The sequence below is a fragment of the Mauremys mutica genome, chromosome 1 (assembly GCF_020497125.1).
Source record: "Mauremys mutica isolate MM-2020 ecotype Southern chromosome 1, ASM2049712v1, whole genome shotgun sequence".
NCBI lineage: Eukaryota > Metazoa > Chordata > Testudines > Geoemydidae > Mauremys > Mauremys mutica.
In genome coordinates, this window is record NC_059072.1 from 355,323,598 (window position 1) to 355,344,214 (window position 20,617).

Sequence of the window (20,617 nt, forward strand, 5' to 3'; positions counted from 1 at the left end):
CAATGCCAGGTGCCCCACAGGCAATGATCAAGTGATCTCTCTCCTGCCATCCAACTCCATCCTCTGACGAACAGAGGCTAAGGAAACCATTCTTACCCATCCTGGCTAATAGCCATTTATGGACTTAGCCACCATGAATTTATCCAGTTCTCTTTTAAACATTGTTATAGTCCTAGCCTTCACAACATCCTCAGGCAAGGAGTTCCACAAGTTGACTGTGCGCTTCGTGAAGAACTTCCTTTTATTTGTTTTAAACCTGCTGCATATTAATTTTATTTGGTGACCCCTAGTTCTTGTATTATGGGAATAAGTAAATAACTTTTCCTTATCCACTTTCTCAACATCACTCATGATTTTATATACCTCTATCATATTTCCCCTTAGTCTCCTCTTTTCCAAGGTGAAGAGTCCTAGCCTCTTTAATCTTTCCTCGTATGGGACCCTCTCCAAACCCCTAATCATTTTGGTTGCCCTTTTCTGAACCTTTTCTAGTGCTAGAATATCTTTTTGAGGTGAGGAGACCACATCTGTACACAGTATTCGAGATGTGGGCGTACCATGGATTTATATAAGGTGTGATGGAGCAAGGCCAGATGGCTACAGGAAAGTACTGAGGAACAGGTATGTTAGCCCCAGGCTAAGCAAATCCCTAGTACCATGGGAACCAAAATGGCAGTTGCTCCAGGGTAATCAAGGCACCGGTAATCAAGGCACCTGGGAACAATTAAGAACTTTCTAGAAGGCACCGGAGAGAGCTACATTGATTGGAGCACCTTCAGCCAATCAGGGCAGGCTAATCAGGACACCTGGTATAAGAAGGGGAGCTCACTCCAGTCAAGGAAGAAGGAGCCAGAGGAAGGAAGTGTGAATGAGGAGCTGGGAGTCAGAGACACAAGGAACTAAGAACTGAGAGGGTGTACTACTGGAGGATTGAGGAAACACCATACAATCAAGCAGTATCAGACACCAGGAGGATCCTATAGTGAGGATAAAGAAGGTGTTTGAAGGAGGTTATGGGGAAGTAGCCCAGGGAGCTGTAGCGGTCAATCAGCGGTTACAAGTAGCAGTATAGAGACTGCTGCAATTTTCACAGGGCCCTGGGCTGGAACCCGGAGTAGAGGGCGGGCCCGGGTTCCCCCCAAGCCTTGCTACTCCTAATCAGACATAGGAGGAGTGGATCCAGACTGTGGGTTTCATCCAAGGGGAAGACCACTGAGGGGAGGAAATCCGCCAATAAGAGCAGGACCTACTAGAGGAGAGGAGGAACTTTGCCACAAAGGGTAATAATATATTCTCAGTCTTATTCTCTATCCCCTTTTTAATTATTCCTAACATCCTGTTTGCTTTTTTGACCGCCTCTGCACACTGCGTGGATGTCTTCAGAGAACTATCCACGATGACTCCAAGATCTTTTTCCTGACTCATTGTAGCTAAATTAGCCCCCATCATATTGTATGTATAGTTGGGGTTATTTTTTCCAATGTGCATTACTTTACATTTATCCACATGAAATTTCATTTGCCATTTTGTTGCCCAATCACTTAGTTTTGTGAGATCTTTTTGAAGTTCTTCACAATCTGCTTTGGTCTTAACTATCTTGAGTAGTTTAGTATCATCGGCAAACTTTGCCACCTCACTGTTTACCCCTTTCTCCAGATCATTTGTGAATAAATTGAATAGTATTGGTCCTAGGACTGACCCTTGGGGAACACCACTAGTTACCCCTCTCCATTTGGAGAATTTACCATTAATTCCTACCCTTTGTTCCCTGTCTTTTAACCAGTTCTCAGTCCATGAAAGGACCTTCCCTTTTATCCCATGCCAGCTTAATTTACGTAAGAGCCTTTGGTGAGGGACCTTGTCAAAGGCTTTCTGGAAATCTAAGTACACTATGTCCACCGGATCCCCCTTGTCCACATGTTTGTTGACCCCTTCAAAGAACTCTAATAGATTAGTAAGACACGATTAGAAGACTTGCCTAAGCTCACAGCAGAGCAGACAATTAGTCCCAAGTGGCTGCCCTAAACACCCCTGGACCATCCTTCCTCTCTTAATGGTAGCATTCTATTTGGATTCCTTGAGTAGAAGAAATAGCAAATAATAGTAGTAATAATAATACCTTTTAAAAAATCTACGTAATTAGGACTAGGTAAGAAATGGGAGTTTGTCTCTCAAATTCACTAAGCTCTGTTACTATTTGAAATCAAACAATAAATGGTAAGAGCGGTATTATTACAGGAGAGTCCCACAACAGATTTTTAAGATGAGGTGCCATTCATGTTCTACTTGCAGGTGTGCCTACGAAGTGGTTGTTGCCTATCCAATTGTACAATAAAGCCAGGTGCTGCTTGTGTTTCTGGACTTTGCTGCAAAAACTGTCAGGTAAGAAAAACGTGTAGTACATTTTGTATTTTATGGTAAACTGAATGTTTAATTACTTGTTTTAAAAGTTAGTAGCCAGTGGCAATACTATTCATTTTCACAATTTCCTGCTCAAGTGCTGCATCTGCTAATCCCATGTAGATGGGTTGGGATTAGAGTTGAGCAATTTGTTTTTAGCAATAGTTTATTTGCTGAAAAAGGAAATTTTAGTCAACCCCAAAACATTCGCTAATTCATGTAGAGTTCTCTGAATGATTTTGACCAAATCAAATGTTTTTGGATAACAATCCATTATCATTATTCATGTCTGAATAGTCATTGGGCCAGGGAAAGTGTGAGAATGATTTATAACCTGGCAGTTAGGGCACTCACCTAGGATGGCAGCTAAAGCTGTCAATGACAAACTGGTGAGAGGTTGAAAGGACCTGCCCATCAAAATCCTTTCCAGAATGTTCTGCCTCCATTGGCAGCGCATGGCTCCAAGCCCTATCAGAATGTCTACTCAGCTTTTGGGAGTGACCATCCCAGCCTAGGTCAACAGACTTGTGCTAGTAGTGTGGCTCTACTGTGCTGTGTAGACAGTGCTTTGATGTTGTGGCTTGGGCTGGAGCTCAGACTCCAAACCTGGGGCAGAAGGAATGGGCTTGAGAGCACAAGCTCCAGCCTGAGTCAAAATGTCAAAGCACCAGCTACACAGCTAAAGAAGTGCACTAGCATGAGCCCTGCTAGCACAAGTCTGTGGACCTTGACTGAGAGACTCCTTCCCAAATGCTGTGTAGACATACCGTATGTGACTTCAAAACATACCCCAATTGATATTTTCCCCAATATTATCTTCCTACCTGGACTTCTAATTTTTGTTTATTGTCCTTCTCTTCCTTCATCGTCATTCTTGGCTTCCTGCCATAGCATGGAGTGCCTGTATGTCCAGAGTCATGTGAGTCTGGGGACTGTCAAGATGGCTTACATGAAGGAGGAGAGCCTATTTCAGCTCCCAGTACAAGGCATCCCTACTTAGACAGAAAGAAGTTCCTCTTCTGCACTCTCTGGAAATCTCTCTGAGATTTCTCAGATCATCTGGAGGAGACCAGGATGACAGCCATTCCTCCAACTTGGGATTCCACAATAAAGGATAAAGTCACCTCCTCTAGACCCCAGAAAAGCCTGTGTCAACAGCAGAGAGTTCTTGTGCTATCACTGATGCAATAAGTGTGGCACCCGCTGCTACAGGAACCAGTACAGTAGTAGAAAGTGCTTCCATTCAGCCCACCCTATAGATCAGTATCTCAACTGGTCAGGACATACGGGACTCAGCAGAGAAGCTTGTGGGATTGAAGAAACTCTATATTCACTTCCACTGCCTACCATCCTTACAGCCCTTTACTTCTGTCCTCATGAGTAGGAGCCCTCTGAGAGCAATCCAACTTCATCACATCACCCGATCCTTCCACCCCAGTAGCTGAGAAAAACTGGGCAAAAGTTCCAAAGGATGTTTTCTATAGATGTGTAGCGCTGGGCACACAAACAGGCCTTCTTTTTCCCCTGTGCCCAGTTATTCAGAAATATTTGCTACAAGGCTGCATTTACTCAAAGATTCATGGAATCCTCTAGAATTGGCAGACGAGGAAGAATCCAGACTCTCCTTTCAGATAAAACAAAGCACATTCTTATAGATCTACTTTGCTACTCCAGACTTGTCTTCCTCTCCCCAAACAGAAATCTCTGATGTCTCCTTGTGGAGGTCCAGCCATCAGCTCAAGCTCAACGTGGCTAAAACAGAACTCTTCATCTCTTTCTCTCCATTGCCACCATGCCCTCCCCACTATCTCCTTTTGATCACTTTGGACAACACAATCCCGTCTGTCCCTCAGGCCTTTATCCTAGGTGCCCTCATTGACCTGGTCTCTAGTACCTCACATCCGAGCAGTTTGTTAACTTTGCCAATTCTTTCTGTATAACTTTTTTATCCAGTCAGACACCTAAAACTCTCATCCCAGCACTCATCATCTCACAATTCAATTACTGCAATATCCTTCTGTCTGGTCTTGACAAATGCAATCTTTCCCCAAGTACATCCTTTCTAGGGCTGTCAAGGAATTAAATTAATTTTTTTAAGTTAATTACATGATTAATCGTGCTTTTAAACAATAATAGAATACTATTTATTGAAATATTTATGGATGTTTTCTACATTTTCAAGTATAATGATTTCAATTTCAACACAGAATACAAAGTGTACAGTGCTCACTCTATATTTATTTTTGATTACATATATTTTCACTGTAAAAAACTAAATAAATAGTATTTTTCAATTCCCCCTGTCATAAACAGATAGTTAAGGGTTAAGGTCTCTTTTACCTGTAAAGGGTTAACAAGCTCAGTAACCTGACGGACACCTGACCAGAGGACCAATCAAGGGACAGGATAATTTCAAATCTCTGTGGAGGGAAGTCTTTGTCTGTGTTCTTTGTTGGGTCTTTGTTCTCTCTTTGGATCGAAGAGGGGCCAGACATATCTTCAAGCTCTCCCAGTTTTCCTGAAGTATTTATTTCTGTTTGCTGTTACTTTGATTATTCTGAGAAAGGAGGGAGGGGGGGAGAAAGCCTCTCCAGGTTTATAAGTTAGACCCTGTATATTTGTCATCCTGGTGTTACAGAGCTAGTGTACTTTCTTTCTTTTAATAAAATCCTTTTCTTTTTAGAACCTGATTGCTTTCTTCCCTTGTTTGGATTTTCAGGGGAAGGGGAGGGGGGAAAAGTGAATCCCTCTTTGTTTTGATTCAAGGAGTTTGAATCAAGGTATCTCTCCCAACGACTAGGGGAGGGGGAGGAAGGTGGGGGAATGGTTTAATTCCCTTTGTGTTGTGATTCAAGGAGTTTGGATCTGTGTTCCCAGGGAAAGTTTGGGGGAACAGGGAGTGTGCTAGACACTGGAATTTCTAGTTGGTGGCAGCGTTTACCAGATCTAAACTAGGATTTAAGTTTAGAGGAGCCCATGCAGGTCCCCATCTTGTGGACGCTAAAGTTCAAAGTGGGGAATAAACCTATGACACCCCCATTACAAGTACTGTAGTGCAATCTCTTTATCATGAAAGTTGAACCTACAAATGTAGAATTATGTACAAAAATAACTGCATTGAAAAACAAAACAATGTAAAACTTTAGAGCCTACAAGTTCACTTTGTTCTACTTCTTGGTCATCCAATTGCTGAGACAAACAAGTGTGTTCACATTTCCGGGGGATAATGCTGCCCGCTTCTTGTTTACAATGTCACCTGAAAGTCAGAACAGGTGTTCGCATGGCACTATTGTAGCTGGCATCGCAAAATATTTACATGCCAGATGAACTAAAGAGTCATATGTCCCTTCATACTTCCACCACCATTACTGAGGACCTGGGTCCATGCTGATGATGGGTTCTGCTTGATAATGATCCAAAGCAGTATGGACTGACACATTTTCATCATCTGAGTCAGATACCACCAGCAGACAGCTGATTTTCTTTTTCAGTGGTTGGGTTCTGTAGTTTCTCCATCAGAGTGTTGATCTTTTAAAACTTCTGAAAACATGCTCCACACCTCGTCCATCTCAGATTTTGGAAGGCACTTCATATTCTTAAACCTTGGGTCAAGTGCTATATCTTTAGAAATTTTGTTACCCGGGGTTCTTTTAACCCAAAGCTCTTGGTAATTTTTACTCTGGGCGAGGTGATGTCAAGAAATAAATCAGGGGAGACACGGCCATCTGACCGATAGAAAGCTGGCACAAACAGGACAACACAAGAGTGCTTTCACTTAAAGCTACACTTTACTTAGTCTCAAGCACTTACACACGTCTGCAACAGATTAGTCAAACACCGCCAACCCTTGATAATTACCAAAGGTGAGTGTGGCTTTTGAGTGACACAGCGGCAGGCTTCCGGTGGCCAAATCTTTCGTCTGTTAGTGGGGACCACAAGATGTATCCAGAGGGAGAGTCCAAAAAGAGTCCAAAAGAGTCCCCAAACGAGTCCAACCATCTCAAGCTTTTTCCCCTTATTTATACATTAGTAATAGAATGACATGTCCCTTAAAGAAAACGTGTTAAGCAAGCAGTTCCAATGGACAAGCAAGAGGCTCCTTCTGATTATTGATTAACCAGGTGTGGGTTTTTCCAGAGTTTACAGCCTTGAGACCCCAATAGACATTCCTGGGGCACATCCTGTTTTTTTAAAATGCATGTATCAGCAACTTCAACACAATTCTTACAGGAAGGATGCAGGGTCAAGCTGCCCTTTCTGAGGCACCCAAAACTCCACCCCCCCTCCTGCCTTGGTCAAGCTGAGACTGATGAAAGGCCAATTTACAGCTTGCTGACTAGGCTGCCTTTAACAATAAGCCATAGTATTTCAGGCACTTTACTGGTTTGCCAAAATCTCCCCGTACAATTTCACATTGGTAACTTCTTTGTGTTTTGTCAAATCTACAGTAAAAGTATTCTTAACATGAGGAACGTGTGCTGGGTCATCATCCAAGACTATTATAACATGAAATATATGGCAGAATGCAGGTAAAACAGAGCACAATTCTTGCCAAGGAGTTCATTCACAAATTTAAGTAACACTTTTAGACTAACAGACGTTTTGGAGCATGAGCTTTCATGGGTCAATACCCACTTGGTCTTGCATCCGACGAAATGGGTATTCACCCACGAAAGCTCATGCTCCAAAACGTCTGTTAGTCTATAAGGTGCCACAGGACTCTTTGCTGCTTTTACAGATCCAGAGTAACATGGCTACCCCTCTGATACTTGACTTTTTTTTTAATGAGTGTCATCAGCATGGTAGCGTGTCCTCTGGAATGGTGGCTGAAGCATGAAGGGGCATACAAGTGCCATGCAAACACCTGTTCTCACTTTCAGGTGGCATTGTAAATAAAAAGTGGGCAGCATTATCTCCTGAAAATGTAAACAAACGTATTTGTTTTAGAGATTGTCTAACCAAGAAGTAGGACTGAGTGGAAGTGTAGGCTCTGAACTTTTACATTGTTTTGTTTTTGAGTGCAGTTATGTAACAAAAAATCTACATTTGTAAGTTGCACTTTCATGAATAAGAAAATGCACTACTGTACTTGTCTGAGATGAATTGAAAAATACTATTTCTTTTATCATTGTTAGAGTGCAAACATTTCTAATAAAATAATAATATAAAGTGAGCACTGTACATTTTCTATTCTGTGTTGTAATTGAAATCAAAATATTTGAAAATGTAGAATTGGTATTCTATTGTTTAACAGTGAGATTAAAGCTGCAATTAATCTTGATTAATTTTTTTGAATTAATCACATGAGTTAACTGTGATTAATCAACAGCCCTAATCCTTTCATAATGTTGCTGCAAAGATCATTTTCCTAGTCTGTCGCTTTGACCATGTCACCTGTCTTTTTACTTCTCTCTCCTGTCTCCCTCTTCTCTATCACATTAAATATGAGCTACTTTTCTTCACTTTCAAGACCCTTCTTGACCAATCCCCACCATGTCATCTCTCATTTACTATTGAGTGGTGGACCCTCAACTCCAATCCACCTCTGGTGTCAGCCTCCATTACTCACTTGTTAAATTTTTAAACAAGGACTTTCATGCTTTCTTCCATGCTACCCCTCATGATTGTGAGGAGCTCTCCATAAACATTGATTAAAACTAAGCAATTACCCTCCAAAACCCACCTCAAAACTCTCCTTTTCCTTAATGCCTATCAAAAATTAACAATAGTTAGTCAAATTGTTTCCTTGTATGCTCCCCTATCTATCTGAATCCATGATTTGTCTCTTGTCTTATACTTGGGCTCTGGCTCTTTGGGGCTGGGACTGTCTTCTTGTTCCATGTTTGTACAGTGCCGAGCACAGTGGGATCTGGGTCCTTGGCTATGGCTCCGAGGTGCTACAGTAATACTTTTATAAAGTATTCATTCTGTAGAGGATATTGATAGGTGGGTCCTGTCCCCCTCTCCTCAGTGACAGAACACTGTGGGTGTAGTGACTCCAGCTCTAGTCTCAGCAGACTCCACATGAAAAAAAAAAAGAGTAGATAGGCAAAAGCTATATTTTCCATTGGTCATTGTTATTGATTAAAAATATGAAGAATTTATCATCATTTGGGAGTGGAAAAGAATCATAAATATTTTAAATACTGGAATTAGAGTGCACTCCTTAAGTAACAGCACAAAGAGTATTTATGTTTCATCTTCCTCTTATCTGACCTGTGTTAAAATAAATGTCAAAGCAACTGCAGGTGGCTTTTTTTCTTACTTGTTAGATGTTTGGGGATTCCTAGAACAAACATATTTTAAGAGGGCAAATGGCGGCTTGTGGGATAGGCCTCTAGAGAGAAATCACCTCCAGATCCTTGTATTCTTATTTTAACAGTTTCATAGACAAGGGAAAATATGCAGAGAAAGTATTGGTGAGTGTGACCTTCCTGAGTACTGCAACGGGACTTCAAACTGGTGCCCAGAGGATGTATTTAAGCAGGATGGAACTCCATGCAGTGACAAAGACTGTTGTTTCCAAGGGAGATGCCATAACCACGAGAGACAATGCAAAGCTATATTTGGCAAAGGCAAGACCTGCATTATTATTTACAAAAACACATAGCAGCATGAATTAACTCTTAGGAAATTGGTCAGTTCTTATATGATTGTTTTCTAGGGAATAGGTAAAAGACTTTTTGGGGCAGGAGGGTCTGCCACAAAGGAGGGAGAGTTTGTGTGGCTGCTGGGAGTGGCTGCAGTATTGTTTGATCCTGCCTCACCTCTGCTGGGAAGTTGACCTTCTCCCTGAGCTTGCCCGGTCTAATCAATGGATTTTGCATATCATACCTATATATTAGGATGGTTATTCTATAAAACCAATCACTGCAATATCTAAACAGTCTGACTGTACACTACTTCCCTTGCTGCTGGATCCTACATGCTTCCTCAGCCCAGGAAGCAATAGAAGAAGTTTGGAGTGGCTCCTAGCACACACAAAGCAGCTGACTTTTGGGAACAGCTAGTTTGGGAAGTTGTGGTAGATACTTGCTCAAGTGGTATGGGAGTCCTCTTTGGTTACAGAAGGTGCTACATGAGAGCTAATGAGATGGGAAACATTTTAAAGAGGAAAGAGTGCTGAGGCACTCAGGAAGAATGTAATCATTCTCGGTATCTACTTTGGTGTGACAGGATGGACTAGATTCAGAGGCCCCCTGCTGGAGGCCTTGTGGCCCTGCCCCTTCCCAGAAAAGAGCAGAGGAGAAGTCCTCCCGGCAGCCAATCATAGGGGCTGCTGAAGCGACCAATCAAGGGCCAGAAGGACCATATAAAAGGAAGCAGCAGAGGCAGAGCAACCAGTTCTTTCTGGAGCTCAAAGAGGGAGGACTGGGTACCTGACTGGCTGGAAGAGCAGCAGGATCAAGGGCAGGTCAGTGTGGGTAGGCTGAGCCCAGGGGACTGAGCCCAGAATATATCCAGACCAAGCGAGGGTACCATGATGGGCCCTGCTGGTCTGGTTGAAGACTGAGCCCAAGGAGGGCTGCTGAAAGGACACCAACTGAGGGTACCAAGATGGGTCCCTGTTAGGGTGTTAAAGAAGGCAGTACCTCCAGGGAGGAAGCCTTGGTGCTATGGACCTGTACCAGGGCCTGAGAAAGAACTAGAGACTGTATATCCTGTAAGCGGGGAACAGTGTGTGTTTCTCAGCTGGAAGGCTGTGTCACTGAAGACCCTGCAAAAGAACCCTGTCTCGGGAGGTGCATGCTTGAGAGAGGCAGGTGCCACCCTATTCAAAACTGAGTGAGTAGGCATGTATTGGACCAGGGAGGGGCCAGTTGCCAACGCTATTACATTTGGTCTGAAGGGTTAATATCCTAAACAAATGTAAAATTCCCAGTTTCCATGTGTTTGGGTTGTTTGCAGTGCTCATTCACTATTTTTACCATGTAGCACCCACATGTGCAGAGTTGTGAACGTTCTCATGCCTTGAATAGTTTTTTTCCCTTTCAGTCAAATCAGTTTCTCATTATAGTTACATTTTTATGCCATATTACAGAAGAGAACCGAATGCAATCTCTAGTTTTATGGTGCTGGCACACAGTTTGTTTTTTTTTAAATGAGATACTTTAATCAACAGATATTGTCTATATTGGGCTGATGAAAAGGTGTGACGACTCTTGTTCTCAAAGATTAAGTGACTCAACCCCAGAGTGTCTGGTTACTAGTTATGAATATTTCCTTGCCTATTGTACACATCAAAGAAATGATGAATGCTCTCAATTCTTAAATTTGGAAGTTTTTTTCTTACTAAGTTTATGGGTGTTTCCTGTTCTGGAGACTAGATTCCAAACAGGAGAAGAAATGTCCTTTTTTCTTTGACATTTTTTTCCCCAAGCATCAGAGACCCACAGTTAACTTTTGAGGAGACTCTCATGATTGTGAGAATCTGGGAAATCAGACATGGGACCCAACTACTTCATTTCTGTGTTGTTGTCAGGGAGGCAGGAAAGGAACACGATCTTTCTTATGATGTCTTGTGAGGAGGCTTCTGATTACAGGGAATTAGCTGTAAGCTCTTGCTAGATCCAGCATTTCCTTATGAAACATCACTAAACTCAAGATATTCTACTTTAGCGTTCTTCTTCTCAGGATCAGACTAAAGGCAAAACCAGAACTGTCAGTGAGGATAGGACTTGATCTCCTTACCTGTAGCTGCCTGAAAGTTCAGTTCTGCTTCCAGGCAAGCTAGTCTCCAGAACTCTTCCTTCTCTTTTTGTAAATCCCATGAGTGCCCAGAGACACCAAACTAAAGCCATTAAGCTGTTCAGATTGCTAAATTTGAAAGTGAAGTTTTTGAAAATTCAGGCCATAGTAACCAAGGGCTAGTATATAGAAAGACAATTGCAATTTTCAAAAACAAGAGCCAAAGTTAGTCTTGATGGCCTTCCTTTTCTTCTGATTCCTTACTATTCCATTGTCTGCAGACATTTCCTCTAGTTTATCTGCCATTCTATCATGAATGCTAAACCCCATAACTCTATTAGCATAATAGTTTTAAATGATTTTAGATCTGTGTGTTTAGATCTGACCTCTCTCCCCTATGACATACCACCATTTGAGAGAATGCCAACTAGTGTGATCATCCCCTCTGTGATAGTTGAGGAGACTTCTCACCCCGTTTATGACATCCTTGGTTCTCTATACAAAGATTGGTATACATCTCCAGTTTTACACAGCATCTTACAAACTGCAAAATCAGGTTGGTGTACTCCTGCTTCTGTTCAAGAAGTGTCAAAAAAGCAAATATATTAAGAACATGAGACTGGCCATATTGAGTCAGACCAGTGATCCATCTAACCTAACCTGTATTGTAACAGTGACCGGTGCCAGATGCTTCAGAGGCAGTGTACAGAACAGGGTATTTTACTCAGTGATCCCCTGTCATCCAGTCCTAGCTTCTAGTTTTAGGGACACCCAGAAAATGGAGTTACACCCCTGATCATTTTCTCTAATAGCCATTGATAGACCTATCCTCCATGAACTTATCTAATACTTTTATGAGCATAGTATCAGAGGGGTAGCCGTGTTAGTCTGGTTCTGTAGAAGCAGCAAAGAATCCTGTGGCACCTTATAGACTAACAGACATTTTGCAGCATGAGCTTTCGTGGGTGAATACCCACTTCTTCGGATGCAAGTGAGCTTTATGAGCATAGTTATACTTTGGCCTTCACAACATCCTCTGACAATACATTCCATCAGTTGACTGTGCATTCGGTGAAGTATTTCTGTATGTTGTTTTAAACCTGCTGCCTATTAATTTCATTGGGTGACTCCTGGTTTGTGTGTTATGAGGAGGAGTAAATAACACTTCCCTATTCACTTTTACCACATCATTCATGATTCTATACACCTCTGTCAAAATTGCCCCTCAGTCATCTATTTTCCAAGCAGAACAGTCCCAGTTTTTTCATCTCTCTTCATATAGAAGCTAATCCATACCCCTTATCATTTATTTGCTTCTCTGTATCTTTTCCAATTCTAATCAGCCTCTGTACTCAAGGTGTGGACATACCATGGATTTATTTAGTGGCATTCTGATATTTTCTATCTTAATATCTATCCCTTTCCTAATGATTCCTACATTTATTAGCTTTTTTGACTGATGCTGTACATTGAGCAGATGTTTTCAGTGAACCATCGACAATGACTCCAAGATCTTTTCTGAGTTGTAACAGCTAATTTAGATCTCATCATTTTGTATGTATAGTTAGGGCTATGTTTTTCCAGTATGCATTACTTCACATTGATCAACACTGAATTTCATCTGCTATTTTGTCAGCTGGTCTAATGAGATTCCTTGAACTCTGTGCAGTCAACTATCTTGAGTAATTTTATATTGCCTGCAAACTTTGCCACATCACTGTCTATTTTTTTCCAGAGCATTTATGAATATGCTGAACTGAACTGGTTGCAGTAGAGATCTCTGGGGGATGCCACTATTTACCTCTCCCCATTCTGAAAATTGACTATTCCTATCCTCTGTCACCTATATTTTAACTGGTTACTGATCCAGGAGAGGAGCTGCCCTCGTATCCTGTGATTGCTTAATATGGTCATGATCCTTTGCTGAGGAAACTTGTCAAAGGTTTTCTGAAAGTCCAAATATACTCTATCCACTGGACCACCCTGGTCCATGTGCCTGTTGACCTCCTCAAAGAATTCTAATTGGCGAGTCATGATTTCCCTTTACAAAAGCCATGTTGACTGTTCCCCAACATATCATATTCAGAACTGTGAGAAACATAGATGTTCTTTACTGTAGTTTCAACCAGTTTGCCTGATACTGAAGTTATGCTTACTGGGCAGTAATTGCCAGGATCGCCTCTGGAGCTTTTGTAAAACTCAGCATCATATTAGCTATTTGTCGGTCATCTCGTACAGAGATTGATTGAAGCGATAGGTTACATAAAACAGATAGCAGTTCTACAATTTCATATTGGAATTCCTTCAGAACTCTTGGGTGAATTCCATGTGTCCTAATGACTTATTACTATTTAATTTATCAGTTTGTTCCAAAGCTGTCTCTACTGACACCTCAATCTCGGACAGTTCCTCAGATTTGTCACCTGAAAATAAAGGCTCAGGTGTGGGGATCTTCCTCACATCCTTTGGAGTTAAGATGATGCAAAAAATTTGTTTAGCTTTTCTATAAAGGCCTTGTCTTCCTGAGTGCTCCTTTAGTAGCTCGATCGTCCAGTGTCCCCATTGATTGGTATGCATCCTGCTTCTGATATGCATGAAGATTTGTGACTAAAGACTCTCAGAGATCACTGCTCTTGTCTTCACTGCCACTCATCTGTTGCCACAGGATTTTAAGCGGGAGTGAGCCCATTGGCAGAGGTCTGCACATGAAATTATTTAACATGGGGAAACTAGTGCACAGGCAGTAACCACATGAGACTTGACAGGAGGAAAACCCTGATCCAGTGGCAAGGAGATCAAAGACAACCAGGGGCCTCCCTCCTGCTGCAGTCCTCACTCTGTGGCTGTGAAGGTGGGAATTAAAAGTTCCTCTTTATGCACCTGATCCTCTTTGGGGTCTTGTGAAGTTTGGACCATGGTTAGTCAGGAGCCTCGCCTCAGACCTGCTCGCCAAGGGGGACCATACCAGGATTATGAAAGCTCCGGGTGATGTGGTCTAAGGGTCTTTAGCCCACGCAAGCCTCTCTACCATGACAAGGTTGCAATCCATCAGATCCACCACACCGCATATACCAAAGAGTAAGTGAAAGCAGTGCAACATCAAAGCATTTCAGGACCAAGCCAGCTGCTAGACATTCCAGCAACAACTGTCTGGAAAACTCTCTAACTTGCCTGATAATATCATTGACATAAAAATACTATTCACAATGCATGTGCTGAAACGATAGGATATTCCACTAATTGGCACAAAGACTGGTTTAAAGAAAACAATGAGGAAATCATAGCATTAATTTAAGAGAAAAGAAGTGCATTCTGTAACTGGAAAAATTATTCCTGTAACCAACAAAAACATGACACTTATCTGCTCAAAATCAAACTCCAAAGGAGGCTATGTGACATCAAAAATAGGTGGTGGCAACAGAAGGCCTCTGAGATCCAGGGTTTTATAAACCAGGATGACATGAGAAGCTTCTTTAAAACAACAGAAGCTATATATGGGGCCCAACTTCAAAGGCCCAACCCCCTTATGTTCCCAGGATGGCTCCACCCTCCCCAAGGACAATGCGGCCATTCAACAGTGCGGAAAGGAGTACTTTGAGAGCCTACTAAACCGTGAATCCACGGTCTCTGAAGACACCAAGTCTGTTCCACAAGGCTCAGCAATGGAACACCTTGCTGATCCCCCATCTTCTGAGGAAGTCTGGCATGCCATCAAAAAATCACAAGGCATCAGGACCAGAGGGCATCTCAACTGAGGTTTTTAAAGTTGGCGAAACAATGCTCCAGCACAAACTTTGCCAACTCCTCAACAAAATCTGGATCTGCAAAGAAATTCCACCTGATTATAAGAATGCCAACATTGTTACAATATTCAAGAAGGGGGACAAATATTTGTGCAGGAACTACAGAGGTATTGCCCTCCTCTCCATCGCAGGAAAGGTCCTTGCCCAGATCCTACTAAACCGCCTTCTCCCCCTTGCTGAGGAACTCCTCCTAAATCACAGTGTGGCTTCAGGCCTCTCTCACAACATTGGGAAAACCAAGGTACTCTACCAGCCCTCACCTGCACAAACTACTCTTCATACTCCACAAATCACCATCAGCAGAGAACCCATGGAAAATGTGGACCATTTTCCATACCTTGGCAGCCACCTCTCACAAACAGCGAGAATTGACACAGAAATTGAATACAGGATCCACTGTGCCAGCACATCCTTTTGAAGACTACTCAAACAATTCTTCAAAGACAGGGATCTGCAAACAGGCACCAAGATGTTGGTTTATAAGGCAGTTATCATCCCCACCCTTCTCTATGAATGTGAGACCTGAGTAACCTACTGATGACATCTCAAGCGGCTAGAGTGGTTCTAGCAGCACTGCCTCAGGAGGATTCTTAGGATTGGCTGGGAAGACCAACACACTAACATCAGCCTTCTTTCTGCAACCAACATCAGCAGTATAAAAGCACAGGTCATGAAACACCAGCTCCGCTGGGCAGGCCACCGTATATGTATGTCTGACACTCGCCTCCCAATACGAGTACTCTTCTCTCAGTTAAGTCAGGGAAGAAGGGCTCGCGGAGGGCAGTGGAAGCACTTCAAATACATTCTGATAATACACTTTAAAAAGAAAGGAATCAAACCAAGAAATTTGGAGGACTCAGCACAGAACAGAACACAGTGGCGCAAGACCATACACCAAGCCACAGCTCACTTTGAGGAGAACAGACATATTCAAAAGACAGAGAACTGACAATGGAGGAAAGAAGGAGCACAACACTACAGCCAACATCTATGTCTCCTCCAAGATTGCACCTGTCACTTTTGTGGGAAAAATCTGCAGAGCAAAAATTGGGCTCCTCAACCACTTAAACCCACCAATGAACCCACAATGAACATCCTCGCTTTGAGGGATAGCCGAAGATACTTTTGTATAGCTCCCCTTTTTGAAGGTAAACACTGCTGTGGTGGGTTTCTTTGGTATTTTCCTCTCTACAAGGATGTTAAATTGAATTACATTAAGGTTGCTATTATTGAGTATTTCATCTATATTGACCACTTGCACCAGATCCTGTGCTCCACTTAGGACTAAAAGAATTGCCTCTCCCCTTCTGGGTTCCAGGACTACCTGCTCCAAGAAACACTCAGAATAGTGTCTAGAAATTTTATCTCTGCATCCTGTCCTGAGGTCACATGTTCCCATTCATAGATTCATAGAATCATAGAGATGGAAGGGACCTCCAGAGGTCATCTAGTCCAGTCCCCTGCACTCATGGCAGGACTAAGTATTATCTAGACCATTGCTGGCAGATGTTTGTCTAACCTGCTCTTTAAAATCTCCAATGATGGAGATTCCACAACCTTCCTAGGCAACTTATCCCAGATGCCAGCAATTATTGCATGAGGGTTTATTGGTTTTCACATACACCTGGTTCCAAACACACTCATGGGAGAGGCTGCAGCCCAGAAGTCCCAGGACTGTAAGATTCACTCCATGCATTCTGATAATGAAGGAAAAATTGTGGATCATCTGGGCAGAAAAGTATATACTTCTGCTGCATTGGAATAAGAGTGGCTAATTATCAGACTGTGATGGAACGCTACCGCTACCCTCTATGGGGAAAAGATGAAGGTATTTGCAAAATCTGTCCCTGAAGATCACAGGAAGTTGGGTAATGACTTAATTTCTGAAGGACAACTTATTGAAAGAACATGGTTTAAGGGCATTTGATGCCTCTGACACTTCTGCCAGAGCAGATGCTTTTGCCATTACTCTCTCTTGACAAGAATGGCTTAGATCATCTGGACTCCCTCTAGAAAGGAAGACTAGCATTGAGAATCTTTCCTTTGAAGGAGATAGATTATTAAGTAATAAGATGGATGAGAGCTTCAAGAGAATGAAAGATACTACGTTTACAGACAGCTATTTTGGGACTATAGCAACAGCCCAGAAGACAATCTAGTGCACCAGTATTCAGCTATCAGAGGCACCAATACTCAATGTTGTCTTTGACATCTTATTTTTCACATAAGTGCAGCTACCAGCATCAGCAAAGCAGAAGCTATTAAACCCTGTGCAAAGGGTAAACAAACCCCGGAGTCAACATCTGAAACAGCCCTTAGGCTACAAGTTTCTTATGAGTCCTGAGAAGTGCAGACCAATTTTTAGACATTTCTTACCTACCCCATTTGAAGACTGCCATGTCATGTCTATGACAGCTAGAGTACTATTATCCCAGTATTACTATTATTAGAAATAATACATAGTAGATACCTTATCCAGCTCAATTCTCTCCCTTTAGCATAATCCCAGTTCAGATTCAGCTCCCATGTCATAGAATCATAGAAGATTAGGCTTGGAAGAGACCTCAGAAGGTATCTAGTCCAACCCCATGCTTAAAGCAGGACCAACCCCAACTAAATCATCCCAGCTAGGGCTTTGTGAACCTGTGAGCAGAAGTTCTCTATTCAGGAAGCAGTGGTCATAGTATAGTGGAGTTCAGTGTGAAAGCATTGTATTTCTGGCAGTTCCTAATCCCAAAGGAGGACTGAGATCATTGTTTTGTAATAGACCTAAAGAAAATCAATTCCTTGACCCTGGCTCAACCAAGAGATCTTCAGTGATCTGGAAAAAAAAAGAGTCCTACAAAAAGTGGAAACTAGGTCAAATTAAAAAGGATTAATATAAACAAATACTACAATAATGTAGGGACAAAATTAGAAAGCACAAGGCACAAAATGAGATTAAACTAGCTAGGGATATAAAAGGTAACAAGAAAACATTCTACAAATCTTGGTAGTCTATTGATCCGATGATGACAAATCTGTGCAGATCATCTATTGTTGGTCTCATGGTGTGCCCTCTGATGACTGTACAAGCCAATTCTAGAGGTGCACATTTTGCTGCAGATGGTGCATGGGAAATTCGCGGTCAGTGGATTGTGCGCTGCTAATGCTCTGTGACGTCGTTCGCATGCCTCTTGTAGACGCCGGCAGCGGTCTTCCTCAAAGGCGATGCAGGTATTTCTAACTGTTGCACGCCACTGTGTTCTGTCGCTGGCGGCATCCTCAAGGTCCCTAGGTTTGATACTGCTGTACTGCAGATTGGCTTTGATGGTGTCCTTGTAACGTTTCCGTGGACGATCTATATGCCGGATGCCCTGGGAGAGCTCACCATACAGAAGCTGGCGGGGGATTCTGTTGGCATCCATGCGGCTGACATGACCAGTCCAACGTAGCTGTGACTTCATGATCATCATTTCGATGCTTGTCATCTGGGCTTTCTTGAGGACCTCGAGATTGTGCACTTTGTCTTGCCAGCGGATCTTCATGATGTTGCAGAGGCAGCACATGTGGAATGCTTCAAGCTGCTTGATGTGACGCCTATATAGTGTCCATGTTTCGCACCCGTACAAAAGAGATGAAAGAACAACAGCTCTGTACACAAGGAGTTTTGTTGACATCCAGATGTTGTGGTGGTTTAAAACTTTGACACGCAGACAGCCAAGTGCCTGGCTTGCTTTGGATATTCGTGCGTTGATCTCATTATCCAGTGATCCATCACTGGATATGACACTACCCAGGTATTTAAAGTTCTCCCCTACTTTAAGATGAGTGCCGTCAATGGAGATATTCGGGACAGAAGCATTTGATCCAGGTGCAGGTTGATGAAGAACTTCTGTCTTTCCGAGGCTGATAGTTAGTCCGAAGAGTTGCGAGGCCTCAGCAAACTTGTTGACAATGTGCTGAAGATCATTTTCAGTGTGAGCCATGAAGGCACAGTCGTCGGCAAAGAGTGCCTCAAGAAGGAGTTTCTGCACTGTCTTAGTCTTTCCATTCAGGCGACGGAGGTCAAAAAGTGAACCATCATGCCGGTATTTCAAGTATATACCTCAGTCCAGATCTTTCATTGCATGGTTAGGGACACATGCAAAGAACAGGTTAAATAGGACAGGAGCGAGAACACATCCTTGTTTCACGCCATTGGTGATGTTGAAGGGGGCTGATGTGGCTCCATCAGACAATACTTCGCCTGTCATGCTGTCATGAAAAAGGCGTATAATCTGAACAAATTTTCTTGGGCAGCCAAGCCGTGTTAGAATGGTCCTAAGGGCTTCCCTGTTGACGGTATCAAACGCCTTTGTCTGATCTATGAAGACAGCATACAGGTGCATATTCTGTTCAATGCACTTCTCTTGTATTTGTCTGACAGCAAACACCATGTCGACTGTGCTCCAGCCAGGTCGGAAACCACATTGACTTTCAGGTAGATTTGCCTCGGAAATACTGGCTATTAGGCAGTTCAAGATGATGCGGGCGATGATCTTCCCACCAACGGAGAGGAGGGATATGCCTCTATAGTTTCCACATTCTGCTTTGCTGCCTTTGTTCTTGAAAAGAGAGACAATAGTAGTGTCATGGAGGTCCTGTGGTATGTTTTCATCCTCCCAGATGCTGATGATCATGCTGTGGAACACTGCTAGTGCTGCTGGACCTGCTGCTTTGTATATCTCTGCTGGTATCCCATCTTTTCCAGGAGCTTTTCCTGAACTCATCTGGCTAACAGCTTTCCTAATCTCATCTATAGTGGGCGGAGAGTCAAGATCTGTCAGAGCAGGTTGTTGTGGAATTTCATTGAGGACATTATTATTCACGGTTGATGGTCTATTGAGAAGGTTGCTAAAGTGTTCTCGCCATCTTTCGTTGATGCCTTCTTTAATCAGCGTTATGTTGTCTGATGAGAGCAATGGGGTGGCCCTTGGTTTAGAAGGTCCATAGACAGTCTTAATAGCACTGAAGAACATCTTTGAGTTGTGAGTCTCAGCATAGTGCTCAATTTCTTTGGCTTTGCTCTCTCACCAGTTGTCTTGTATCTGACGGAGGTCTTCCTGTGTTTTGCTCTGAAGGTACTTGAAATGGTCCCGTTTAGAGACTGAGGAGGGGTCATTCTGCCATTTGATAAAGGCTTTTCTCTTTACTTCCAGTGCTGAGCATATTTCTTCTTGGTTCTCATCAAACCAATCCTGTGTTCTTTTCTTTGGTCCAAGAGATGTTATTGCTGTGTCAGTCACTATCTGCTTGAACTGTCCCACTTTTCGGTTACAGTGCCGATCAATTGTCCGTGGGATGTCAGTTTGTCATCAAACTCTTGAAATTGTTGAAACACTGAGCATCCTTCAGTTTGGCTATGCTGAAAGCAGGTCGCACATGCTTAGGGCGTTTGTGCCGAGAGGGAGCGATGTGAAGTTTAAGAGACATCCTGACTAATCTGTGATCTGTCCAGCACTCTGCGCCTCGCATTACTCTGGTGATCAAATACATTAGATGCAAAAGGAAGACCAAGGACAGGAGAGGCCCATTACTCAATGAAGGGGCAAAAACAACAACAGAAAACGTGGAAATGCAGGAAGTGCTATTTGACTTTTTTTGTTTCAGTTTTCACCAAATAGGCTAGTAGCAATTGGACATAAAACATAGTTAATGCCAGGGAAAATGAGGTATGATCAGAGGCTAAAATAGGGAAGGAAGAT

The 20,617-nt window shown here is 42.6% G+C and overlaps 1 protein-coding gene across 8 annotated transcripts in view; it reads left to right on the top strand.

Annotated features, from left to right (window-relative positions):
• LOC123373703 (disintegrin and metalloproteinase domain-containing protein 20-like) overlaps positions 1–20,617 on the top strand; it is a 150,446-nt gene that overhangs the window by 76,970 nt on the left and 52,859 nt on the right. For all 8 annotated transcript variants that reach the window (XM_045022787.1, XM_045022800.1, XM_045022842.1 and 5 more), the window contains 2 exons: positions 2,293–2,382; positions 8,783–8,975. In XM_045022787.1, the coding sequence (XP_044878722.1) occupies positions 2,293–2,382; positions 8,783–8,975 (283 nt within the window). The remainder of the gene's footprint in view (positions 1–2,292; positions 2,383–8,782; positions 8,976–20,617) is intronic.